The following is a 27,464-nucleotide window of genomic DNA, read 5'->3' as shown; positions in this document are numbered from 1 at the left end:
TCCAAAAGTGACAAATAGAATAAATACGAATAAAAAAGAATTGGATTATTACACTATTACCCTATTGCTAACAAAAAACACGCAGTAGCCTGGGTAGCTCACAAACTAGAATCAGGTCGCCTACTCCGACAAGGTTAATTGACCAACAATCCCGCAACTGAGCGATAGAAAACCGATCGCGCAAATGTCACCATTTCGGAATATATATATATATATATATATAACGATTTTGCATGCGTCCCATGCCGCCCCCGGCAAGATGCCGCCCTAAATCCGCCACTGCCACCGAGGAGGAGAAGAGATTACGACACCGAAGAGTCCGAGGAAGAAAGACAGGAGGAGCGGGTTCCAGTCACAGACCCACCAAGGTAGTTTACCATATTCCATCCACCTTATGTTTAGGCTATATCTATGTTCTGATCAGTTCACTCTCCAAGTAGACTGGAATCCATTAATGTTACATCAGATTGGGCTCCTGGCTAAGCTACTCTCCAAATCCAGAGGAAACAAACAGAATGGAAGGGTGAATTTCAGTCCAAGTCCAAAGTGACTTCATTCATGTCTTTTCCGATTTCCCTGAGCAGTAGGGGTGTATTCATTACGTCTTGCAACGGAAACGGTTTACCGTTTAAGAACCCAACGGAAGCAAACGAAACGGGGCGGCACATACCAGAATCTGTCCAATAGAAACGCTCGTTTTCCGTTTCAAATAAACGGTTTATTTTGTAAAACGTTTTGAAACAGAATAGGCTTAATGAATGCACCCCAGGTCTTGATCCTCGGTGTATGCTGTACTGCCTCTGCCCAGAGGCCCCGGCTTTTTTTGGCACGCTCTATTGCAGCTCTGATCTCTGGATGCACAAGGATGTTTTTAAATGTATGGTTCTGCACAGAGCTGGTTTTTGTGGCAGTGTCTATTAGATGCCCACCTGTGCTGTAGGAGCCACTGTTCAAGTCCCAATTTCAGTTCTCTAAACTAGTTCCTGGTAGTCATCCAGGGGTGTCAGGGTAGCCTAGTGGTTAGAGTGTTGGACTAGTAACCGGATGGTTGCAAGTTCAAACCCCTGAGCTGACAAGGTACTGCCCCTGAACAGGCAGTTAACCCACTGTTCCTAGGCCGTCACTGAAAATAAGAATTTGTTCTTAACTGACTTGCCTAGTTAAAGGTTAAAAGCCTAAAGCCTAAATAAAGGTTAAAAAAATATTACAGCTTCTATTTTTGTTTGCATAGTATTTTGTATAGGACAGGCACATCTTTCTGCTTTTCAACCCCATACGTATCTTGCATTTCTCAAACAGCAAGCAAGACTCAAACAAAGGTAAAAAGGAGCACTTTGTTTCCCTTTTATTATACTGTCACCTTCCAGTAATATGAACATAGTTCATGCCCCACTCGGGCTCTTCTTCCCTTTTATTATACTGTCAACTTCCAGTAATATGAATATATAATTGCTGTTCCAAGCCCCACTCAGGCTCTTCTTCCTCTCTCAATCACTACATAGCTGTGAATTGATAATCCCAGCGGTCTCAGGCCTTTGTTGGAACTGGAAGCCCTGTTCACTTTGATGGGATGCCTTGTAAAGAAAGAGATCTTGGACCTCTTGGTTTCCCCTAATTTCATACAGGCCTGGTTTAACAAAAACATCCCCACTTTACCTTCATCTACTACTGTAACTGTACTGGGGATATTATCTAGCTGTCTAGCAGATCCATTTAGCAGATATAAGCTAAACATGTTGAACTGACTTGATGAGCACGTCCCATTTGTTACTGTATGTTTGAAACGTCACAGCTGTTCTGGTAGCTAATCATATGTCACGTTACTTGAACCGCAGTTGCTATCCTCATAGGAGGAACTAGTTAGCTTTACATGCCACACTGAATAATCGGTAAACACTCTGGTGAAATCGGACGATTTAACTTCACAGATAGGAGCGATAAAGTAATTAAGTAAGTAACTAGTTAGGTGGTCGGTAGATAGCTCGCTAACTTCATACAGCTAATGGTAACGTTAGCTAAAAGCTAACGTAGCTGTGAGATACCTAGCTACAAGTTTCACTGTCCTATTTTGTCAATATTCGTGTGAAATTGATTGGACCCTCACTTTTATATAAGTTTCATCTACAATTAAAATTGATTTATATCAAGAGAACGCTGACATGAAAAGTTTTTGTTTGACCGTGTTTGCTTCAAGGCAAGGATGTTAGCCATTCAGCTAGCTAGCTATTTTCGCTAGATAGCTGTGGCAGCTTCCATGAACGTTAACGTTAGACCACATAGTATCTTTGTTTAGGCAGTAGCTAGCTAACTACCCAATGAAAGTTATATTAGCCACATAACAAGGATATTGTTTTATATTCGTTTATGATTGGCTTCAAGAGCTTTTTCTATAATGCACGGTACATCAGCATGGTAGAATTCAATGGCTTATAGTTCACTCTTACATTTTCTACGTTTGAGCTGATTTTTGATAGCAAATGTCGAATTGAAAACATTATTGAATTTTTCATACTAGCAATTTAGGACTGATGGCTTGGTTAGCTTAACTAGTAACTCTGTTGGTTTGGTTACCAAGGCAACTACTACAGCAATATAGTACATTTTCTTGCTACTTCAGTGGATTGTGGAACACATTTCTAGCGGCAAATGTGTTAAAGGTGCACTATGCAGAAATAACTGTGCCATTTCCTGTTTGCTAAAATTCTAATAGTTTGCCTAATTTAAGTTTAATGACAAAACAGTTTTCGAGAATCATTGTATCATCTAAACTGCTGTGAAGTATATTTTCCATAAACAAACATATTGTATTTTCAGCTGTTTGAAGCTGGTGTACTAAACGGAGAGTAAAAGATGCAAAAACCAAACCTGAAGAGCGGAAGCATAGAAATAGCGCACATAGAACATATTTACAACATACACTTGCTTTCAATGAGAACAACAGATCTATAACTCACATTTCTATGTGAATTTGGTCAGTTCGCAGCTCAGGGCTCTATGCCCAACTCTGGAAGATTAGTTCTGCTAGCGCTTAGCCCCTCATTGATTAACCCTTACATAATGCTATTCATGACAGCATTGATATGATACTCTATTCTATTGCCTGTTACTTGACACACAAGGTAAACACAACCATGGAGGAACCAGGTGCTGATATAGAGGTGACTGTCAAAACTTTGGACTCCCAGAGCTGAAGTTACACTATAGGCGGACAGGTACGTTCTAATTTCCAACAGAGCGCTTTTACAGTAGCCTTACATATACTGGATATAGGCCTAATCCTCACACCGGTGTCTTTTTCTCAGTTGACAGTGAAAGAGTTCAAGGAGCACATTGCCACTTCAGTGGACAAACAGGCTGATCTACCAGGGCCGAGTTCTGCAGGATGAGAGGACCCTGACAGAGTACAGTGAGTAATGCTGTGTGTCTGTGGAGTTTCCTGGAATCAATACAAAACGGCCACATGCTAATTAACATGAAATTAGTCCAGACAGTTTTATCTGGAGCAGCACACAGCTGCAGCGAAGCATCTGTCAACACAGAACAGAAACGCAGCAAACTGTCAGATATCTTTGTCTATATGTGATATATAGAATAACTCTCCTATTCCCTTATTCCATGACTTTCAAGGCCGGTAATGCACAGATGTAAGCCTATTATACAACTGCACACCATCAGAACTTGAGTATCCATCATGTAATTGCTGTAAGCCGTTTGGCTGCTTTGCACATCACCTGATAGATTGATGAAGCACCAGTGTCCTCTAAATACACAGTAATCAATGAGCAACAGAATATAATATATGGTTCACTGGCGGCCCTTGGCACCTTAATTGGGGTGGATGTGCTCATAGTAATGGTTGGAATGGAATCAATGGAATGGTATCGACACATCAAACACATGTTTTCCATGTGTTTGATGCCATTCCATTCACCACATTCCAGCCATTATTATGAGCCGTCCTCCCCTCAGCAGCCTCCAGTGATATTGTTGTATAATTTTACTGATATTGTTGTGAATTTTTAAATTCACAATCTGGCCCTCAAACCATCACAGGCACCTAATAATCCCCAGTTTACAATTGGCTCATTCATCCCCCTCCTCTCCCCTGTAATTATTCCCCAGGTCGTTGATGTAAATGAGAACGTGTTCTCAGTCAACTTACCTAGTAAAATAACGGATAAATTAAATTAAATTCGACTTGGGTAATATTTGGTTGAGATGTTGATCAATGAGATTACGACCTATATTCACTCACTCAAAAAGACAGCCAAAAGTTAGTTGAATTTCCAATATGTTATCACTATGCTTTCAACCATTTGAAGAGCACAGCCTAATTCCATTTTGAAAACAATGTCAGATTATTGGTTTAGTTGTCACCCATGACTTAATCCCCAAAAGTAATTATTCATCATGACTGGGCCATAAACAATAACTAGTAATACTGTATAATCAAAAAAAGGTTAAAATTCCACCTTTCTGGTAAAAAAATATTATAAGTTGTTGAGGTGTCGTCACTTTTGAGAACACAAGCTCAAGTACACAGTACAAATATGATAAAAATAAAATATTTTTTACTCAACAAAACTGCATGAATATAGCTTGAAATGACTTATATGCTTTATAAATATAGCATAATCAAATTATAAAATTACTAAGATTTCACCTTCCTTTTAACTGTGAAATGCATATTTGTATGTTTAGTGTTAGAGAAAATGGGCATGTTTTCTGAAGGTCTCTTTTGATCAAAACGTCTGCCCCAATCACTGTGAACGTCTCACAGACCTTTAGCTTGGCTTCCTGAACTCGTTAGGAACTTATCTTTCATAACATATTAATATTGTCCATCTATGACAGAAAATTATTATTTTTTGTTTAAAGCCTATGAATTATTTTTACATCAATGGCTATAAATCGATCTCTGAATGCGCTACCGTGATGAAATCATTTTCTCCTGCTGCGCTAGGATGTTGGTTGCATGTAATGATTGCAGGCATGTGCTTTGTCCGTGGCTCAGTTGCAGTGACGTGGTGTTCAGCCAGGAGTTGATGAACAGTCCGAAAAGCGATGTCACACAGGCTCAGTAATACTAATGTGTTGGTGTGAACCAGGGCTGTCGCTCAGTGGAAGCCATTTTCGATCTACGGTATCCACAGAGCGATTTACAAGTGAAAATGTCGGTCGGTACCAGAACCATGCAGGACCCCTAACCATCTAGCAGGTTTTAAAAGCACAGCAAAGTTCAAATGGGAATACAATGTCAGAAATGTTGTTTATTTATACAACAGATTGTGTTATCACTGTGCTTCATCTAATAGCAGAACCAAATGACCTGGGATTGCAGTTTAGATTACATTAAAAAAGACATGGGGCAAGTGATCAATTCCGTTTGAGAAGTTACGCTGATTATTACTGCAATTGTGAATGCTATTTTATGCATGCTATCGTGAACAAAAACACCTATTATGATTAACCTACATAAGACATTTAAAGTTAAAGTAACCTCAATGTGGATAGGAATGTTACTCATTTTAAGGTTGAATGTTAAGTTAGTTTGTAAGCGCCTTAACTTTAGTCTATTTACTGTTACAAAAGCACTATTGAATTGTTTTTGGTTGACAATGCAACCAAATATCAACATCCTAAAGAAGATTTATCTATAGCTTGGATAGTTCCATTTGAGCCACTGGCTGAATCCTGTTCTTTAACTTTTATTTGGAGATGTGAATCTAACATACAGTGCATTCGGAAAGTATTCAGAACCCTTGACCTTTCCACATTTTGTTATGTTACAGCCTTATTCTTAAATTGATGAGGAAAAAGCCAATCTACACACAATACCACATAATGACAAAGCAAAAACAGATTTTTAGACGTGTTAGAAAATGTATTAAAATAAAACTGAAATATCACATTTACATAAGTATTCAGACCCTTTGTTGAAGCACCTTTGGTAGCGATTACAGCTTTGACTCTTCTTGGGTCTGACGCTACAAGCTTGGCACACCTGTATTTGGGGAGTTTCTCCCATTCTTCTCTGCAGATCCTCTCAAGCTCTGTCAGGTTGGATGTGGACGGTTGCTGCACAGCTATTTTCAGGTCTCTCCAGAGATGTTCGATCGGGTTCAAGTCCGGGCTCTGGCTGGGCCACTCAAGGACATTCAGAGACTTATCCCGAAACCACTCATGCGTTGTCTTGGCTGTGTTGTCCCTGTTAGACTGGGGCGAATGTTCACCTTCGGAGGTCCTGAGGACTCTAGAGCAGGTTTTCATTAAGGATCTCTCTGTACTTTGCTTGGTTCATCTTTCCCTCGATCCTGACTATGATATGACAAATCCTACCATGGTCAGTGCAGACGCCAGTAGTTATGGGTTAGGATGGTCCTACTACAGAAACACAGTGGACAGTTAAAGCCATTAGCTTATTGCTCCAGGACTCTCACAGATGCAAATAAGCGCCATGGACAGATAGAAAAGGAGTGACTGGGCATATGAGAAGTTTACCAGATATCTGTATGGCCTAGATACATTCACACTGCAGAGTGATCAAACTTCTTATTCCACTAATAAACTGTGAAGACCTTGACTTAGTGCCTGTCAGATGGTTCATGCGCATGATGTGTTATAACCCTACAGCCAAGTATGTGCCGGGGAAACGGCTTGTTATAGCATATACCCTTTCCAGACATCCCCAGTCAGCCGTTACACAAGATATCGCAGGGCTGACCAGTGAAATCGAGGCCTATAAGGATGCAGTTCATAAGGATGCAGTTCATACAGTAAAGGCCTATCTCAACCAACAAGCTGTACGTCGTCAAGAAGCAGACACAACAAGATGCAGAGCTGCAGATGGTGAAATACTATGTGACAACAGGATGGCCTAAGTATGCTGCCAAAGTGCCAGACAAGGTGCAAGCCTACTACACCCCCCGACAGAACCTCTCAATGACAAAAGGACTAATGTTGTATGGAGATAGAATAGTAATACCACAAAATATGAGAACTGAAATGTTAAAGCGCATACTCAACAGCCATCAGGGTGTTGTGAAGGGCCGGGAGCGAGCTAGAGGTAGTGTGTAAGTAAAAACAGGAAATGGTCAGGAAATAGTCAGTACATGCAAAGACTGCCACGAGTCCGAACCTACTCAGAGGAGGGAGCCTCTGATCACCACTCCACTCCCCAGTCGCCCATGGGAAAGAGTAGCAGCTGACATATGTGAGCTCAACAAGCGAAACTACTTGGTAGTTGTGGAGTATTTTTCTAGATGTATATAGAAATATCTTACCTCAAAGACGTGTCAGGAGAAACTACAAGAGCTAAACTGAAGAACATCTTCGCCTGTTTAGGATGCCCAAATATTCTAATTACAGACAATGCTCCACAGTTCTCAGCTAGAGCTTTCACGCAATTCTCTAAGGACTATGCTTTCAGACACATTACCACCAACCCTCCCTACGCCCAAGCAAATGGTGAAGCAGAGAGAGCAGTGCAGACAGCCAAAGGGATCCTGAAACAGGCTGACCCATTCCTAGCGCTCATGACCTACAGAGCAACACCACAGCCCAGCACAGCTCCGCACCACAGTTCCCACCCTGGAGGTTAACCTACAACCAGCGTGGCCAGACCTCCAGCAGGTGAGACGTGTCAACCTATAGAGCAAAGCAGAGCTTCATGCGTGTCTACAACAACAGGTATAAAGTCAGAACCCCTTCCAGAACTCCAGCACTGTCACACCCTGATCTGTTTCACCTGTCTTTGTGCTTGTCTCCACTCCCCCTCCAGGTGTCGCCCATCTTCCCCATTATCCCCTGTGTATTTATACCTGTGTTCTCTGTTTGTCTGTTGCCAGTTTGACTTGTTTGTCAAGTCAATCAGTGTGTTTTGTTGTCAGCTCCTGCTTTTCCCAGTCTCTTTTTCTCGCCCTCCTGGTTTTGACCCTTGCCTGTCCTGACTCTGAGCCCGCCTGTCTGACCACTCTGCCTGCCCCTGAGCCTGCCTGCCGACCTGTACCTTTGTCCCACCTCTGCATTGTTGACCTCTGCCTGCCTGCTGTCCGGTACCGTTGCCCCACCTCTGGTTTACTGGCCCCTGCCTGCTTGACCTGTCTTTTGCCTGCCCCTGTTGGAATATTAAACCATTGTCAATTCGACTGCTTCAGTGCTTCCAACAGTGTGACACACCCAGGTCATACATGGTCCCGACAGATACGGGAGTGCTGCGCAGGAATCCACGCCACCTGAAACCACTCCGCAGTGCTGCAGAGACTTGTCAAAAGGGTGGAGAGGAACACCCAGAGTGTGACACGGAGTTGCACTTACCTATTCCAGATGCCCACCACCTGTCACAGAACCAAAGACTCCAGTACACAGGACTTCTTGTGGTACAGTTGTCAAACCACCAGACAGATATGGAGAGCATAACGCACAGCCTGCATAATGTGACAGAAGAACCCCACTGCAGCTATGAATGTGACTGGCAGTCCACCCAGCTCACTGTACGGTAATATATAGTTAGTGTTGAAGAAACAACAACTGTTTTTATGGAATGTTAAGACAGAAAATGAGTTGATGTTTCATGAGTTGTTGAACTTTAAAGACAGAAAAGTTTGTTTATGAATTCATATGTTGAGGCAAGTTAATTACAGAGTGATGAACTATAAACATTGTGTTGTGTTGACATTTTAGAAACATATGTATTGAAAGGGTGATGTGTTGTATTGGAACTACTTTATTATAGCGCATGGCACAGGTATGTTCATGACGTCATATTCAAGGTGATTGGGCAAGTCGGTCCGCGTGCATCCGTCGTAACATTGAAGACAGTCTCCTGTGTTACGTTACTTATTGTTTCGTTAAAGTCAACCAAAGTGATATTCACCTCAAGATTCTTCTCATAAAAGCATAACACTACAGTGACCATGATAACATCATCCGGTGGTTGAAATTTCACCCTCAAAACAACAGTTTAAGGTTGATTACTTTTTTCATCTCTAATGTATTTTCCACATAGGTTCCATGTCACGATTACATTGACAAGTTACGTTGAAACAATGTTGATTCAACCAGTTTGTGCCTAATGATCAGATGTGCTTTTCAGCATTACATTTGGAACTTTATCGGTGTGACGTTGCTGGTATGTATAGAGAGAGAGATAATTAAATAATGTCAGGCATATTCCATTAAGAGACAAAGAATCCCTGAAAAGTAGATCCGACTATACCAATTGGAAGCAGTGTTCTCTTTGTTATCCTCAAAACGTTAACACGACTCAAAGGAATAGGCACAATATTGTTATTCACAAATCAGAAAACAAGGACGTCCTATGAAGGTCTACCTATGAAACACTCAAAAAGTTCAGTTTGCGTGTGGTATTGTGCCAGGGGTTTTTCCTGTTCAGGCTCACATTTTCAGGAAAACTCCGGGCCCTAATGCTTACAACAAGGATAATTCATTACATTGACACTGCTTGGTAGTTACTCTAGCGCTGTGATACTGTCTTACAAAACAAGAACCTGTGGGATGTGCATTACCAGTGTAGACTGCAGAAATGACAGTCATATTGAAACCCATCCACCAACATGGGGGCTGATGGAGGGTGAGGAGAATAGGTGTAGAAGCAGGCCTATTTCCTAAAATTGCTTTAAAGGCCACCCACCCAAAAAGACTTATAGGTAATAATATTGACATTTTTCGGTCCCGCTTCATAAACCATGGTACAAAACTGTTTTGATATGTGGGCCTTTGGACTGTGTGGGATGGTGGAAAGTTGTGCTAACAAAAAAGTGGTTAATGATTACCACAATCCTAAAACGTTTAAAGCTCAGTCCGGACACAGAAAGATCAAACCTAGAAAAAGCACTCAATTACCAGGTTTCTTTTAGGCCGCAAGTTGATTTGAAGTAATTCAGGTATGTTAGAGGCCAAGGAAGTGTATTCATTCTTGCTCTTTGTGAATGGGTGGTTGGGTCAGCTCTTCACCCCCTGCTCCCAACCAGTCTTCCTATCTACAAGCAGTCTCAATACCCGACAGGTAAGAGAGATATGCAGATGCGATATCTGTTTTTAGTACTATTGACCTATTAATTAGGTTACTATGCACAAGCGATGATATATCAAAACCTCATGAGCCCTTCATGATGATTCTCAAAATATTATTTTGGTCTTTAATTTATTTACAAAAAACATGTGACCCATAATTAAGTTTTATTATATTTAACCTTAATTTTTAAAGGGAGTCATTGGGTTACACACACATACAGTGGGGCAAAAAAGTATTTAGTCAGCCACCAATTGTGCAAGTTCTCCCACTTAAAAAGATGAGAGGCCTGTAATTTTTTTCATAGGTACACTTCAACTATGACAGACAAAATGAGAAAAAAAATCCAGAAAATGACATTGTAGGATTTTTTATGAATTTATTTGCAAATTATGGTGGAAAATAAGTATTTGGTCACCTACAAACAAGCAAGATTTCTGGCTCTCACAGACCTGTAACTTCTTCTTTTAAGATGCTCCTCTGTCCTCCACTCATTACCTGTATTAATGGAACCTGTTTGAACTTGTTATCAGTATAAAAGACACCTGTCCACAACCTTAAACAGTCACACTCCAAACTCCACTATGGCCAAGACCAAAGAGCTGTCAAAGGACACCAGAAACAAAAATGTAGAACTGCACCAGGCTGGGAAGACTGAATCTGCAATAGGTAAGCAGCTTGGTTTGAAGAAATCAACTGTGGGAGCAATTATTAGGAAATGGAAGACATACAAGACCACTGATAATCTCCCTCGATCTGGGGCTCCACGCAAGATCTCACCCCGTGGGGTCAAAATGATCACAAGAACGGTGAGCAAAAATCCCAGAACCACATGGGGGGACCTAGTGAATGACCTGCAGAGAGCTGGGACCAAAGTAACAAAGCCTACCATCAGTAACGGACTACGCCGCCAGGGACTCAAATCCTGCAGTGCCAGACGTGTCCCCCTGCTTAAGCCAGTACATGTCCAGGCCCGTCTGAAGTTTGCTTGAGAGCATTTGGATTTTCCAGAAGAAGATTGGGAGAATGTCATATGGTCAGATGAAACCAAAATATAACTTTTTGGTAAAAACTCAACTCGTCGTGTTTGGAGGACAAAGAATGCTGAGTTGCATCCAAAGAACACCATACCTACTGTGAAGCATGGGGGTGGAAACATCATGCTTTGGGGCTGTTTTTCTGCAAAGGAACCAGGACGACTGATCCGTGTAAAGGAAAGAATGAATGGGGCCATGTATCGTGAGATTTGAGTGAAAACCTCCTTCCATCAGCAAGAGCATTGAAGATGAACGTGGCTGGGTCTTTCAGCATGACAATAATCCCAAACACACCGCCCGGGCAACGAAGCAGTGGCTCCGTAAGAAGCATTTCAAGGTCCTGGAGTGGCCTAGCCAGTCTCCAGATCTCAACCCCATAGAAAATCTTTGGAGGGAGTTGAAAGTCCGTGTTGCCCAGCAACAGCCCAAAAACATCAATGATCTAGAGGAGATCTGCTTGGAGGAATGGGCCAAAATACCAGCAACAGTGTGTGAAAACCTTTGAAGACTTACAGAAAACATTTGACCTCTGTCATTGCCAATGAAGGGTATATAACAAAGTATTGAGATAAACTTTTGTTATTGACCAAATACTTATTTTTCACCATAATTTGCAAATAAATTCATAAAAAATACTACAATGTGATTTTCCTTTTTTTTTCTTCATTTTGTCTGTCATAGTTGAAGTGTACCGATGATGAAAATTACAAGCCTCTCTCATCTTTTTAAGTGGGAGAACTTGCACAATTGGTGGCTGACTAAATACTTTTTTGCCCCACAAGGAGACAAGGAGTCAACTTTGAGTAAAAACAGACAATGAGTCACTTTTACAAGTGAGCCCTGCAAACATCATACAAAATGCAGTTTGCTGTACAGATTTCCCACCATATGTGGTTTGACTTGAAAGTGTTGTATTTGTAGTCTTACAAGCATACAGTATATGGTTTACAGAAAATCCACATGATTTCACAATTCATTTCTTTTTTCTGTAATGGCTGGATATGGACAGCACCTCAACAAATGGTTTCTCAGTTTCAGATGTAGTTTTTGAATTATTTCACATTTATCGCCTTGGCCTTTCCCTTGTCATCGTACACTTTCCCCACCCACTGTTTTCTCACTCTGGTGGTCATTTTTTGTCAGTAATGTCTTAAAATAGATGTTTTCTTTCCTATAATTCTGCCCTTCTCTCTTTTATTTCTTCCTTCCTTCCTTCCTTTCTCTCACTCACTCACTCACTCACTCACTCACTCACTCACTCACTCACTCACTCACTCACTCACTTACAGTATCTTGGCAAATGGTACTTCATTGCAGCGGCTGGTGTGAAGGAGTCGGATGTGCAGATGTTCAGACAGATGGACAGCACTGTGTTTCACCTGAATGAGACCTCTGAAAAGGCACTACTGTTGACCGGAGCCATGCGCGTTTAAGAGACCAGGGATAGCTGACACACAATCATACTGGCAGAGAAGCCCACTTGGGGAATGTCCCAATAATCTCTCCTTCCTGAAGTGTGCACTTGTTCACTACTCCCCAGGAATATAAAAGCATTGGATTTGGATATGCATGGGCTAAAGGGAGTTTCTTTTAACAGTAATGAGAAACGGAAGAAGAGAGGGATTATTTGGAACACGTCCTTGGTCTGTTTCTGACCCAGATTTGACCCAGTTGTACACAGTTCAACAGGCTTAATTACAGCCTATATGGCGTTGCAATGCTTGTGGACTATTCTACCCTGACTAACATTTTCAAAGTATAGGAGAACGTCAGTGTTGTTTACAAAATTACAGTAGAAGCTGTCTGTGTGATAATGCACATATCTTTCCATTTTAGGGGTGGTCATTGCGTTATGAAAAACTGGACCTATACTATTCAGTCTGGAAAATATTATTTGACATCACAAGGTAACTCACAACCACTCCCACTAACTTAGGTGCAACTTTTAATTCGAGTTTTCTATTCTTATCTCAGACTTTGAATGGGCCAATGAGTATCTCGGCCCATAGAAAAAGTATTGGGACAGTGACATGTTTTTTGTTGTTGTTTTGGCTCTGTACTCCAGCACTTTGGATTTTAAATGATACAATGACTGTGAAGTTAAAATGAGTGCAGACTGTCAGCTTTCATTTGAGGGTATTTTGATCCATATCGTGTGAACCGTTTAGAAATTACAGCACATTTTGTACAGCGTTCCCCCATTTTAGGGGACCTAAAGTATTGGGACAAATTCACTTATGTGTATTAAAGTAGTGCAAAAGTTTAGTATTTGGTCCCAAAGTTAGAGACACGCAAACATCATACCCCCAAAACATGATAACCTCTCACCATTACAATGTCAGGAGAGGTTAGCGTTTTTTTGGGGGGGGGGTGTATGATAGAGGCTTAACAAACTTTCTCACTCACTCAAAAAGTGCTGTACTTTCTAAACGGTTAACCCGATATGGATCAAAATACCCTCAAATTAAAGCTGGCAGTCTGCACTTCATACAGAGCCAAAACAACAAAAAATGTGCCACTGTCCCAATACTTTTGGAGCTCACTGTATGTGTGAACAAAACTTGAGCAAAATTATGTTAGCCCATTGAATAATTAATTCCCTGTTGGTTTGACACAGGCAGGCATGAGCTGCAAACTCTAATGTGGAGTGGAGAGTGGCTGAACTGCACCCAGTGTATCCTGCTGCAGGAGATAGAGCGACACATGACACCCTCAACAGATTCATGCTTTACGGTGAGCCCAGGAGTCATCAATGATTCCATACTGTGATGGAATACCAGGAATCGAAGCAAAGCTGAGAATCTAAGAATTGAGATACATACTATTATTAATACATCACATTGCTGTTTAATTAATTATTGCATGCGTACAATGTACATATTACATTTGATGTGTTTTAATTTGTATAACAAGGACATTGTATAGCTGCCCAAAGGGTTAATGTGCTTAGAGATGCAAAGAATATTTGCATGTTTGCACTGTGGTCCTCAATGAAAATCGTGACAGTGCCTTATTGGATAATAAAGTGGGGAAGGCATTTCGGACCCAAACAGCTTGTATAAACATGGACAGATTTGGCCATCTCCCTCAAGAGAAAGGTTTGTGGTTTTGGTACATAATCTAACCTAACTATAGAACAAATGGACTTGGACCACCAGAGAAAATATATATTTTCTAATATCTAAAATAGCATTATGTCTCATTGAACTGTTTTATTTATATATATATATATATGTGTATGTTTCTTTCAGATATATATATATATATGTGTATGTTTCTTTCAGAGCTTTGTCATTTAAACAAGGCATAGCACTGAGGTAAGAATCTAAATTATTCATTCACTTTTATGTTTATGCACTTATCACTACTGCTCTTCCATTTTGTGGTTATTAGATTACATTTGCTCATCCATCGCCACAATCTATTACAGGCTGCCTGCTATGTGTTGGAGTCTTCCATCAAGATCATGCTATGCATCGAAATAGGTTTCCTTTTGAGAGTTTATTATTAGCGTATTGCCCACTCTAACTTTGATCTAACTCAGAAACGTGGAACTAGTTCAAATGAAGGTCTCTCCTCCTCTCATTTCCCATGTGTAATAGTATAACAAATAAACAGAAAAAAAGAACCGCTACTCCAAGTCTATTCCAAAGTCTCCGAATGTTTAGAATAGCACTAATGACCCAGGCATAGACGTCTCAGCATTTTCCATCGCTCATTTAAACTTGCAGTGACATGGCACACAGTTATCAAGTTTTCGAAGAAGGGCCTATTTCCAGGCAGATATTTCAATTTCACGCATTTCTCTTTTTGTGAGGGATGACTTAACTGTCATGGTTCACTGAACTGCATTGTTCCACTCTTTTTGCCTACCTCCATCAGTGGTGGCTCATAATAATGTCTGGAATGGAGTCAATGGAATGGTATGAAACACCATTGACTCCATTCCAGCCATTATTATGAGCAGTCCTCCCCTCAGCAGCCTCCACTGACCTCTATCTAAATACCATTCATCAATTTAGAAAATAATCCAGGGCTAGTTTACCGGGGGAGTAGCCTCCCACGCAGTTACACTTACAGTGCAGGGGAAATTCCCATGATGCTGCAGATGAGGCTCAGAGCACACTGTCGTTCACAACTAGAGTGGTCATCCACAGTTCTATTCTTCATTTGCTGTAATGTAATAATACACAGGGTGACTGAAAGCAGAAACGGTGAAATTTGCTTTCACCTGTCCTTTTATTTCTTGTAAGGTTATTTCTTTGACCTGCAGTTCGAAATCAAGAAAATATGGGTATATGAAGGGGTAGACTAGGGATTTGGGGTGCATTGGATACATTGTACATGTAATTTCTATGGCTTAAATACTATAACATTTGAGACCAGACTCCCATGTCTGGTCCTATAAAAACACCTACAGTAATACACTACATTGGCAATAAACCTTTTCCTATACAAGAGGGCATTGAAATAGAGAATTCTTTGAGTTAATAGTTTCTCAAAATGATGTCAAAGCCATTGATTGATGTAAAATAGCGAGACATTCATCTGCACTGTCATCAGTAACAAAGCACAATGTCCAGTCAATATATTTGACATCAGGTGATGTGGGTTTTTACTTGTAGCCTCAAGGAAAGGTCAAACAACAGTGGTGTCCTTTTGCTTATGTAACCATTTGAATCCTATGCTGTAGCTCTGGACTCGTATTCATAAAGCAGAGCAGGAGTGCTGATCTAGGATCAGTTTCGCCTTTCAGATAATGAATAAGATTACATAGAGAGGGAACCTGATCCTATCAGCACTTCTACTCTGAGAAGCTTTATGGATAAGGGCCCTGGTTAGAAATGATTGACATACCAGGGGTTGCTACCAGTGACGGGAGGCAAGCGATGGCTGAGTTAGACAAAGTCAACATGTAGCTAACAATGTCACCATTCAAGTACCTCTGTGTTTCAACTATGCCCGGGGCTAATATGAATGTCAGAAAATATCCTGAAACCATGATGAAATCCTTGTCTCTCTCCCTCCCCCTCTCCACTTATCTCTCTGAATTACGCACTTTCAAAGACTTGTGACGCACCAACATGAAGACACTTGACTTCCCAGATGCACTTTGGCATGAAACAACTTGTTGACCGACAGAAAGTACAGAGTACAGTGTAAGAATTTACTTCCTGTCTCTGTCAGAATGACTTTAGATTCTTACCTTTCTCTCACCTGTACGATGTCCATAATAGGACAGCCTCAATCTCAGCAGGACATCTTTCAGTCTCAGTAGGACTTGTTTCAATAAGTTAATATAGTCACATTACGGCTGAGATTCTATTCCCAGTGTGTTCCTCTTCATTTCAGTATAGTTTCTCAAATATCAATGCCATTTACAGTATATGAAAACATATCTTGTTAAGCCCAAGAATAGGCAGTCAAACTCCCCTGCATAATATTCCATTACTGTCAAACAATGGTTCTTCCAGCCCACTTCTAACACAGCTGATTGTTGATGAGCAGTTCGCTAGTTATATTGATGAGCAGTTTACTAGTGAAACACTAATCAGATGGTAGTGCTGGGCAGAAACACCCTTTAGTTCTCCCTGACCAGGAATGGTGACCGCTGGTGTATATACCAATATTGAGCCGAACACATTCTACGATGCTGTACAGATTGACATCAATGATCTAAAACTGGACAGAAACTGATCAATGATCTGAAACTGGACAGAAACTGATCAATGATCTAAAACAGAACAGAAACAGAATAGAAACTGAACAGAACATGATTAGATGGATGCCAGAAGGTTTCTGCTTTCAACAACAGTAGTGCCTGAACTTCTGCATTTCAGGAAGATGGGGAAAGACTTAAAGGCTAACATGATTGAAGGCCTTGTCTGAGAACTTTGCCTGCATTGGGTAAGCACCTAAACCGTATGTGGCATGTCAAGAAAAGCACAGGTTGATTGGGGATGCCCCATGGAGCAAGAAACCAAGAGCAGGAAAGTTACATAGAAATCTACCAACAAACGCTCTCTCCTTCTCTCACTTTCGCTCTCTCCACTTTCTAAAAGTTACTTTCAGTCCTGTTTATGAAATCAACAGTGTTCAACTTCACACATCTGCATTTCCATACCCTATGTATAAGGAATCAAGGTAAGACCTAAGTGCAGACTGTGTGAAGTAACCATGTTTAATGACAGGTCAAGGCAGGCATGGGTCGATAATCCAGAGTGGGAGCCAAGGTACAGGACGGCAGGCAGGCTCAGGGTAGGCAGACGGGCTCAGAGTCAGGACAGGAAATGGTCAAAACCAGGAGGGTGAGAAAAGAGACTGGGGAAAAGCAGGAGCTGAGAAACAAAACGCTGGTTCACTTGACAAACAAGACGACCTGGCAACAGACAAACAGAACACAGGTATAAGTACCCAGGGGATAATGGGGAAGATGGGCGACACCTGGAGGGGGTGGAGACCAGCACAAGGACCGGTGAAACAGATCAGGGCATGACACTGGCTATTTCCATGCCCTATGTATGTAAAGTCAGATTGAGTCACTGTGGCTGCCAGCTGGTTTATGAAACCATGAAGAAAACTCCCTGTCATGTTTTTGTACCTGTGGAACCCACTGACACTGACCTATAAATATGTGTGGGAAATCACATGCCACCCACATCTGTCAATGTTGTGCCTGACTCATCTGTAGCCTTACTAGCCTATAGTTCCTCGCCACAGGGATGATAGTGGTTCTGTCACCTTCTCTTTGTCTGTACTGTCATACTTGAATAAAAGTAAAGATACCTTAATAGAAAATGACTCAAGTAAATGTGAAAGAGAACTGAATTTTAAAACTGATTCTAAATGCATTTGACATGTTGAATATGTGAAGCCATGGTAAATTTGATAGTTTGCAAATGTGATACGCAGACAATGAATGCAATATCCACCACATTGAAACAGAATATATAAATATTGAATTTGAATATTCAAATAAGTTGTAATACAATTTTAAATCTGAATGCAATATTCATTCAATTACTTTTTCATATCATGAAATACAAGTTAAATTGATTAATTCTATGATTAAATGTGTGCATTACAAATGTAAAAATATTGCATTTGAATTCAGTATCTTAATGCAAATAAAAAAAATGTTGAATTCAAATATAGTTTCTGTTGTCATTGAAATCGCTCTGTAATTGCTCCAATCGTTCCTTTCCTGTTCCGCACCCGAAATGTACTTTTGGGTGTCAGGGAAAATGTATGGGAGTAAAAAGTACATATTTTCTTTAGGAATGTAGTGGAGTAAAAGTGTTAAAAACATTTTGAAATGGTAAAGTGATCAACATTATAAAAATAAAAAAACAGCTGATAACCTGATGTTTCCATGTCAAATGGTTTTGTTATTTTTCACTCTTCTGTGATGTATATAAAGTGTAATATTGGGATGCAAACTCAAAATAGAATACATTTAAACCAGATCTGACATGGTGCAGGTGTCTTCTTTTTTTTAAAGACCATAACCAATGTATGTGAGGTGTATGCTTTGGTTTCAAAGTAGATTTGTTTAAGACTACCAAGAACACTCTGTGACCCTGATTTAGCCCACTGCAGTAAAAAGTAGTGCTTCAAAGTATTTTTCTTAGGGTAAATCCATTTGAATTCAGTTGCTTTTTGACAGCATCCCTTTTGATTTAAACAAAACATGTCATACATGTATGCCACCATACCATGAAACATCCATGTCTTCATCACCGGAAAATATAGATCATGTAAAATAGGGTCTAAGCTACAATTTATGGTGGGAAAAACCAGAGTTTATGCATTCAAACTCAAACGTTTGAGGTTCTTGTGTTGTGCTCGCCATCCGTTGAGACACAACATGCTCTTGAATACAGGATGGGTGTCATTTCAATCATATAAATATTATTCATAGAATGGACATATCCCTTCAGACCACTGCAATTTAGCTGGTACACCATTGACATTTTAATTGAATTGACATTTTTACTTCTAATTACTACTACAAAGATAGTCACCGGTCCACCTACTGTTGAATGTAAACTTACATTTTTATTCTATTATCTATAGTTCTATGATTTCAATAGGTTTCCTATGGAAGATTGACAGTATCATTTAAAAAACATATTCCCATTCATGACAAAGGAGATGATTGTGGACTACAAGAAAAAGGAGAACCAAGCACGCCACCATTCTCATTGATGGAGCTGTAGTGGAGCAGGTTGAGAGCTTCAAGTTCCTTGGTGTCCACATCACCAACAAACTAACGTGGTCCAAGCACAACAATACAGTCGTGAAGAGGGCACGACAAAACCTATTCCCCCTTAGGAGTCTGAAAAGATTTGGCATGGATCCTCAGGTCCTCAAGGTTCGACAGCTGCACCATCAAGAGCATCCTGACTGGTTGCATCACTGCCTGGTCTGGCAACTGCTCGGCCTCCGACTGTAAGGCACTACAGAGGGTAGTGTGTACGGCCCAGTACATCACTGGGGAAAAGCTTCCTGCCATCCAGGACCTCTATACCAGGCAGTGTCAGAGGAAGGCCCTAAAAATTGTCAAAGACTCCAGCCACCCTAGTCATAGGCTGTTCTCTCTGCTACCGCAGGGCAAGTGGTAACGGAGTGCCAAGTCTAAGTCCAAGAGGCTTCTGAACAGCTTCTACCCCCAAGCCAAAAAGACTCCTGAGCATCTAATCAAATGGTTGCATTGCCCCCCCCCCCTTTTACACTGCTGCTACTCTCTGTTACTATCTACTTTAATAACTCTACCTACATGTACATATTACCTCGACTAACCGGTTCTCCCGCACATTGACTCTGTACCGGTACCCCCTGTATATAGCCTCTCTATTGTTATTTTACTGCTGCTCTTTAATTATTTGTTACTTTTATAAAAACATTTTTAGGTATTTTTCTTAACTGCATTGTTGGTTAAGGGCTTGTAAGGAGGCATTTCACTGTAAGTTCTACACCTGTTGTATTCGGCGCATGTGACAAATACAATTTTAATTCTCTGATGTGTGGACTTTCGACTATCTTTTTGCACCATTTGAAAGTTGAAAATGTAATTGTATTCCCATTTTAGTACATTTATCAGCCAAAACATGACACCCCACCCTGTATTCAAGAGCATGTTGTGTCTCAACCGATGGTGGGCACAACACAAGAACCTCAGGTTGTAGTTTAGACCCTATTTTACATCATCTATCTGAATATGAAAAAAAATCTGAGTTTACACGTTTTTAGATCATTGACATATGACGGTTAGAAAATGACAAGAAATGATTGAATAGGCTGACACCCCTGTTTGTAAGTTTTAAATTATATCAGTCTCAACCATTTGTTGTTTCCAGTGATGAAGACATGGATGCCTCATGGTATGGTGGGGTATAAAAAAATATGTCAACTTTTATCTATTTAATAAATTCACCTTTTAATAATAATATTCACCTTTTATCTATTTAATGTTTTCGCATTCAGGTCTAAAAAGTCACTTTCTGAGCACTTCTACAATTGGCCAATATGGATGACAGGTTTTGTTGCTATCAAAAAGGGTGCTGTCAGAAAGTGACTTTACAACACTATCTACAGTATTACATCAAATAATGGATAAAATACCTGCTTTTATTGATTGCTTAAATTCATTTTTTTGTTGACATAAAAAAAAACATGTTCTCAATCAAATAAATCATAGCCTTTGTGACAATCTGTTACTGCTCTTTGGCAACTTCTGCCTGGCTTGACAATGGAGTAGGCATAATCATAAACAGATCCTGGACCAGGCTAAAATACATTTTCATAGAAGAATATGACATCATCAGTTGCTAATTCAATGTGACCACAGTCAACCTAGACTTTGAGGTGGTTGTTTTAGTCCATGATGCTTTGCTTTCACTCCCTCCTTTCTTTCCAACCACAACTCACAGTGAAGAAAAAAAGTCCATCGCATCGAGCCTCAACTCCAGTGGAAGGGGGGAAACCCTGTCTAAAGAACATGTCTCTGAAATGCAGCATGGTATGCAGCAGACAGATTTGTTTGTACAAGGACAATACAAGACACACTAGGTGAGTTGAGTTCCTGGTCAATGTGTTTCATTGTATTCATATCAAAGCTACTTATTTATTAACGATATATATGTAAATTGTGGTAACACAGAATTGTGGACAGTGGACCATTGTATTTGCAATACTTTCTCATCATGTGAAATTCCTAATCTTAGACTTAATTATAGGATGTTTGGATGAGGAAAATGTGACCAAATGTAAAATCACTTGGTGATAACAGTAGTGTCCGATTTTATCATCACACAGTAATAGTCTAATGGCTCCACAGTCATATTTGGTCCAAAAACGGTGGTTGTTGTATGAATTTTTTTGTGGCATTTTCAATAATGAGACTTTGATAGGCAATATGATGGACCCAGTCTCATGTCCTATACCATATGACAGGTAATGCGGTCACATTGATCATTGACAGATCATTCTCTCACTCACTATGCATACCTTCACAATTACTTGTATCTTGTACAAGTGTGTAACAGGACAAATATAAGCACCCCCCCAAAAATTATTATTATTATCTTGACTATTCTTAGTCACTGTGACTGATGCATTCATGTCCAACTGAACATACCAGAGTGCACTGCGTGACAGCCATAATGTCTTGTCACAGTCACACAGTACATACCACTCTCTGCATGTTTACTACAAATTATTTTAGTGTATTTCTCTGGTAGTGAGTTCATTTATCACATGTTATTGTTTGAGCCAATATAAGTAGCAAACCTCACTGCACATAGGGTTCAAGAGGGGAATAATCTATGTAGGTCAACTCCCAGAGTGGGGTATAATCTAAACTAAATGTTATTCAGAAGGGAGCCTAATGTTGAGGTGCTCGGACTCAAGCAGTAGCCTATGGTGGAAGATCTACAACCCGCCTGCTTTATATCTATTCTAGACCCTTCAGATCTGCGAACGTTGGATTAGATAAGGATTAGGGCCGATGGGAAGTGGTAGGGAGTGAATTGGGATGGCTCTCAGTGGTTTGTGGTACGTGTGTGTTTCCCAGAGGATGAAGAGCCAACAGCACACCTCCAAATACCTGCTGCTACATGTGTGGTGCGGGTTTCTCACAGTCGCTATGGGGATTATGGTCGCAGTTCTCACAACAGTGCAAATAAACTCATCTGACAAGGTATGTCCAATTATCATCAGTGATAGCTAGACTCTGATATGGTGATGATGATGATACATAAGGGTAGACTGATGATGATTTCAAGGTGTCACTATGTAATTTCTCTCTCCAAGAGTCATTTACCTGAATCAAAGGAGGAAAACCAGCACCCTACAAGTAAGTTGTACTGGGTTACACATACTGACGTTAATAGTTTTTTTCTGTTCTGTAAGTCATAATATTGACCAAGGCACTGTAATATCATTCCTATCCCATATTAGACATTCGACAACAGTATATTTATTTTCATTGAACCTTTATTTAAATAGGCAAGTCAGTTAAGAAGAAATTCTTCTTTACAATGATGGCCTACCAAAAGTCACAAAGCCTCCGGTGGGGACAGGGGCTGGGATAAAATATATATTTATATATAGGACAATGACTTTAAATATTATTTATCTTTTGCAGATGGCAGTTTTTTGGCTCAATTGAATTCATCAAAGGGTAAGTAAAGCATTGCTATTTCCATTTCTGATTATCAATGAATGTCTAGTGTTTAAACATTGCACTGTGTGCAATATAACTCAGGTCATTGATGCATTTTCTGGAGAAAGATGACATTATAAGATTGCACAAGCAGGGAGTAACACGTAAATGTTACTAGATGGATCAAAACAGGAAAATGAATGGGCTTTTTTTTTGCTTTCCAGCTCCCCGTCCCTCCTATATCCAGCTGACCATGGGTAAGCTAAACACTTCCTTTCCTAGTTTATAGGTAAGGACTTTTGGGCCTAACATTCCATGCTTGTTGCAGTTTCCTTTTTGCATCCTAAATTCATGGAACACATGAGTTAACATTGGATCTTCTGCTGCCTGTCTGAACTTGTCAGTTACACTAAACAAGACTAGAGCCCTGTTACACACTCAGGTTGTACAACTGATCTAACACATTTGACACAATGGTTGTGATACACCTAATATTTCTATACACTCAACGGTCAGTTTATTAGGTACACCATGTAGTACCGGATCGGATCACCCTTTGCCTCCAGAACAGCCTGACTTATTCGGGGTGTGTCAGAAACGTTCCACAGATATGTTGGTCCATGCTGACGCAATGGTGTCACGCAGTGGCTGTAGATTGGATGGTGGTACATTCATGCTGCCAACAGCCCGTTCCATCTCATCACGGAGATCACGGCTCTATTGGGTTGAGGTCTGGGGATTGCGCAGGCCACTCAATTAAACTGAACTCGCTGTTACGTTCCAGAAAATGTTTTTCCACTCCTCATTGTCAAGTGGTGATCGCGTGCCCACTGGAGCAACTTCTTCTTGTTTTTAGCTAACAGGAGTGGAACCCGGTGTTGTCGTTTGCTGCAATAGTCCATCTGTGACAAGGATCGACGGGTTGTGCGTTCCGAGATGCCGTTCTGCATATCACTGTTGTACTGCGCCATTATTTGTCTGTTTGGAGGAGGATTATTTAAGATACTGTTTGAAGAGGTAGGGTTTCAGGTGTTTTCAGAAGATGGGCAGGATGTCCTAGCTTCAGGGGGAAGCTGGGTCCACCATTGGGGTGCCAGGACAGAGAAGAGCTTGGACTGGGCTGAGCGGGAGCTGCCCTCCCGCAGGGCTGGGAGGGCCAAGATATATAACATGCTTACTAACCATGAGCAGAACATATGACAACACAGTCCAACGTAATTGTATGTCTCTTATCAACAAGATGTTATGCATCTTTATTCATCAGAAAATTAGATATATGTATTGAAATCATTATGCAAATATTCAATCTATTCATTAAACATTGAGCTATTGTGAGGGTAGGTGTATTAACCCCCCCCGTCTGCTCCTTTGTGAAGTGGTGTTCAAGACCCGCAATCAACCCATCTACTGTAACTGCTTAGATGCGGGCAACGCACTAAGCCCAAGACAATGATACAATTACTGTCTGTGAAAATACATTATAATTTTGCAGCGTACAGTGCCTTCAGAAAGTATTCAGACCCCTTGATTTTTTCCCACATTTTATTATGTTACAGCATTATTCAAAAATGTATTCAATTGTTTTATTCCCTCATCAATCAACACACAATACTCCATAATGACAAAGCAAAACGTTTTTATTTAGAAATAATAATTGCTGAGCTATTTTCAGGTCTCTCCAGAGATGTTTGATCGGGTTCAAGTCCGGGCTCTGGCTGGCCTTTCAGAGACTTGTCCCGAAGCCACTCCTGCGTTGTCTTGGCTGTGTGCTTAGGGTCGTTGTCCTGTTGGAAGGTGAACCTTCACCCCAGTCTGAGGTCCTGAGCACTCTGGAGCAGGTTTTCATCAAGGATCTCTCTGTACTATGCGCCGTTCATCTTTCCCTCAATCCTGACTAGTCTCCCAGTTCCTGTCACTGAAACACATCCCCACAGCATGATGCTGCCACCACCATGCTTCACCGTAGGGATGGTGCCAGGTTTCCTCCAGACGTGACGCTTGGAATTCGGGCCAAAGAGTTCAATCTTGGTTTCATCAGACCAGAGAATCTTGTTTCTCATGGTCTGAGAATCTTTAGGTGCCTTTTGGAAAACTACAAGCGGGCTGTCATGTGGTGGAGTGCTGCAGAGATGGTTGTCCTTCTGGAAGGTTCTCCCATCTCCACAGAGGAACTCTATAGCTCTGTCAGAGTGACCAATGGGTTCTTGGTCACCTCCCTGATCAAGGCCCTTCTCCTCCAATTGCTCAGTTTGGCTGGGTGACCAGCTCTAGGAAGAGTCTTGGTGGTTCCAAACTTCTTCCATTTAAGTATGATGGGAAGCCACAGTGTTCTTTTGGACCTTCAATGCTGCAGAAAATCGTTGGTACCCTTCCCCAGATATGTGCCTCAACACAATCCTGTCTCGGAGCTCTATGGACAATTCGTTTGACCTCATGGCTTGGTTTTTGCTCTGACATGCACTTTCAACTGTGGAACCTTATATAGACAGGTGTGTGCCTTTCCAAATCATGTCCATTCAACAGGTGGACTCCAATCAAGTTGTAGAAACATCTCAAGGATGATCAATGGATCAGGATGCACCTGAGCTCAATTTCGGGTCTCATAGCAAAGGGTCTGAATACTTATGTAAATAAGGTATCTGTTTGGAGATATCTGTTTTTGCTTTGTCATTATGGGGTATTGTGTGAATCTTGCTGAGGGGGAAAAAAAATCTATTTTAGAATAAGGCTGTAACGTAACAAAATGTGGAAAAGTCAAGGGGTCTGAGTACTTTCCGCAGGCACTGTATATAGAGTTTTTAAAGGGGTATTGAAAGTGTAGTTATTCAATATTTTGCCACCTGTCTGTTCAAATATATGCACAAACATACACTACATACACAAAAGTATATGGACACCCCTTAAAATGAATGGATTCGGCTATTTCAGCCACACCATTGCTGACAGGTGTATAAAATAGAGCACACAGCCATGCAATTCCCATAGTCAAACATTGACAGTAGAATGACCTTACTGAAGAGCTCAGTGTCTTTCAACATGGCACCGTCATAGGATGCCACCTTTTCAACAAGTCAGTTCCATTTCTGCCCTGCTAGAGCTGCCTCGATCAACTGTAAGTGCTGTTATTGTGAAGTGGAAACGTCTAGGAGCAACAACGGTTCAGCCGCGAAGTGGTAGGTCTCACAAGCTCACAGAACGGGACCACTGAGTGCTGAAGCGTGTAGCGCGTACAAATTGTCTGTCCTTGGTTGCAACACTCACTTCCAAGTTCCAAACTGCCTGTTTCAGTATGACAATGCCCACGTACACAAAGCGAGGTCCATACAGAAACGGTTTGTCGAGATTGGTGTGGAAGAACTTGATTGGCATGCACAGAGCCCTGACCTCAACCCCATCGAACACCTTTGGGATGAATTGAAACGCCGACTGCAAGCCAGGTCTAATCGCCAAACATCAGTGCCCGACCTCACTAATGCTCTTGTGGCTGACTGGAAGCAAGTCCCCGCAGTAATGTTCCAACATCTAGTGGAAAGCCTTCCCAGAAGAGTGGAGGCTGTTATAGCAGCAAAGGGGGGGACCAACTCCATATTAATGCCCATGATTTTGGAATGAGATGCTCGACGAGCAGGCGTCCGCATACGTTTGGTCATGTAGTGTATATTAACTCATTGATATGATGTAAAGCGTTTTAATATTTTCTTTTATTCTCTTTTATTTTCATTCCTTCTGTCTCATGTGTAGGATCATTATCTTGGGAGAATGACCATGATGCCTGTGGCTCTTGTTCCCTCGTCCTCCGCGACAACTCTGTCTACATCACATCTGAAGGCTTCTACTACATCTATGTCCAGGTCACCTTCACTAGGCAGACCGGGGGAGAGGAGAAGAGGAAGGTGACTCTGTTCAAAAATGGCATTCAAAATCAGACCCAGCGAAGGAGACTGAGTGAAGCCGTGTATCACGGAGTGAAAGAAGGCACTGTATTCATGTCCAGGATGGTTAAGCTCCAACAAGGTAACAGTCTCAGCCTTGAGATAACATCCAAGAATAATAGTTTTAGGTATGGGGTAGAGAATACCCACTGGGGGGCATATCAGCTCCCCCCATATTGAGCCAGACATTTGTATTGAGACTTAGTTCAAGATTGAACCAAAAAAAAGCTGTTAAAACATTGTTTTAAAAAAAGTGTGTGGTAGTTACTAAACTGAATTTATTTTGTGGAAACTGTAACTGTTATGCATATGCATTGTATGTTTTGCTGAACAGATTTGATTACACAATGAGATAACTATCTATTTGTGTGTGTGTGTGTGATTTCTTGTGATATTAATGGTATCTATCATGATGTGAATTAGTCGATGCTAGATATTATAGATGGTAAATAGATTTGATATGGAGACAGTGGTCGTGTCTGAATACCCATACAACTGTACTAAATAGTATGCAAAAATAAATAAAGAATCATTCTAAAATAGTACTCCGAATGCGTCATCTAATGGGCGACTTGCTTTGACTTCCACCGTTTATTCATTTTGGTACAGCGTGTCAATTGATCTAATTATCAGCTGTTGTCAAACACGAGAGTTGGAAAGATGAGTGAATTCTACTAGATCAAATGCCAAAATGACTTACAGTTTAAGTATGCCACTATTCACATCCATTGTTTATATTGATGTAATTTAGCATTCAAGAGCGACTCCCATTCTCCTCCACTGGTCCCCCGTGGGAA

General features: G+C 40.9%; 1 protein-coding gene across 8 annotated transcripts; it reads left to right on the top strand.

Moving 5' to 3' along the window:
* Positions 1 to 249: 249 nt before the first annotated feature.
* LOC109902096 (uncharacterized) lies at positions 250 to 27,028 on the top strand. Of its 8 annotated transcripts, none has more exons than XM_031786688.1 (12): positions 250 to 368; positions 3,120 to 3,212; positions 3,303 to 3,406; positions 12,907 to 12,977; positions 13,688 to 13,803; positions 14,355 to 14,387; positions 21,003 to 21,141; positions 22,145 to 22,270; positions 22,384 to 22,426; positions 22,718 to 22,753; positions 22,960 to 22,992; positions 26,477 to 27,028. In XM_031786688.1, exons 8-12 carry the CDS (start codon positions 22,148 to 22,150, stop codon positions 26,845 to 26,847), a joined length of 606 nt encoding a protein of 201 aa, XP_031642548.1. In that variant the 5' UTR covers positions 250 to 368; positions 3,120 to 3,212; positions 3,303 to 3,406; positions 12,907 to 12,977; positions 13,688 to 13,803; positions 14,355 to 14,387; positions 21,003 to 21,141; positions 22,145 to 22,147; the 3' UTR covers positions 26,848 to 27,028. The 8 variants fall into 8 exon arrangements, 5 of the variants coding, with proteins under 5 accessions (XP_031642548.1, XP_031642545.1, XP_031642547.1 ...); XM_031786687.1 differs by lacking the exon at positions 250 to 368 and adding an exon at positions 1,783 to 1,950; XM_020498173.2 differs by lacking the exon at positions 250 to 368 and adding an exon at positions 1,783 to 1,950 and having other exon boundaries at positions 13,688 to 14,168.
* The last annotated feature ends 436 nt before the right edge of the window (positions 27,029 to 27,464 follow it).

This window comes from Oncorhynchus kisutch, linkage group LG13 (assembly GCF_002021735.2).
Source record: "Oncorhynchus kisutch isolate 150728-3 linkage group LG13, Okis_V2, whole genome shotgun sequence".
NCBI classification, from domain to species: Eukaryota; Metazoa; Chordata; class Actinopteri; order Salmoniformes; family Salmonidae; genus Oncorhynchus; species Oncorhynchus kisutch.
Note: the sequence above shows the minus strand (reverse complement) of the source record. Positions and strands in the feature narration are given on the sequence as shown.

What these genes read in the sequence shown, in the direction of transcription:
- LOC109902096 (XM_031786688.1), top strand. Translation starts at nt 22,148, where the DNA reads ATGAAGAGCCAACAGCACACCTCCAAATACCTGCTGCTACATGTGTGG. An exon ending in AAATAAACTCATCTGACAAG is followed by an intron (nt 22,271 to 22,383) that starts GTATGTCCAATT and finishes TCTCTCTCCAAG; the next exon opens with AGTCATTTACCTGAATCAAA. An exon ending in TCAATTGAATTCATCAAAGG is followed by an intron (nt 22,754 to 22,959) that starts GTAAGTAAAGCA and finishes TTTGCTTTCCAG; the next exon opens with CTCCCCGTCCCTCCTATATC.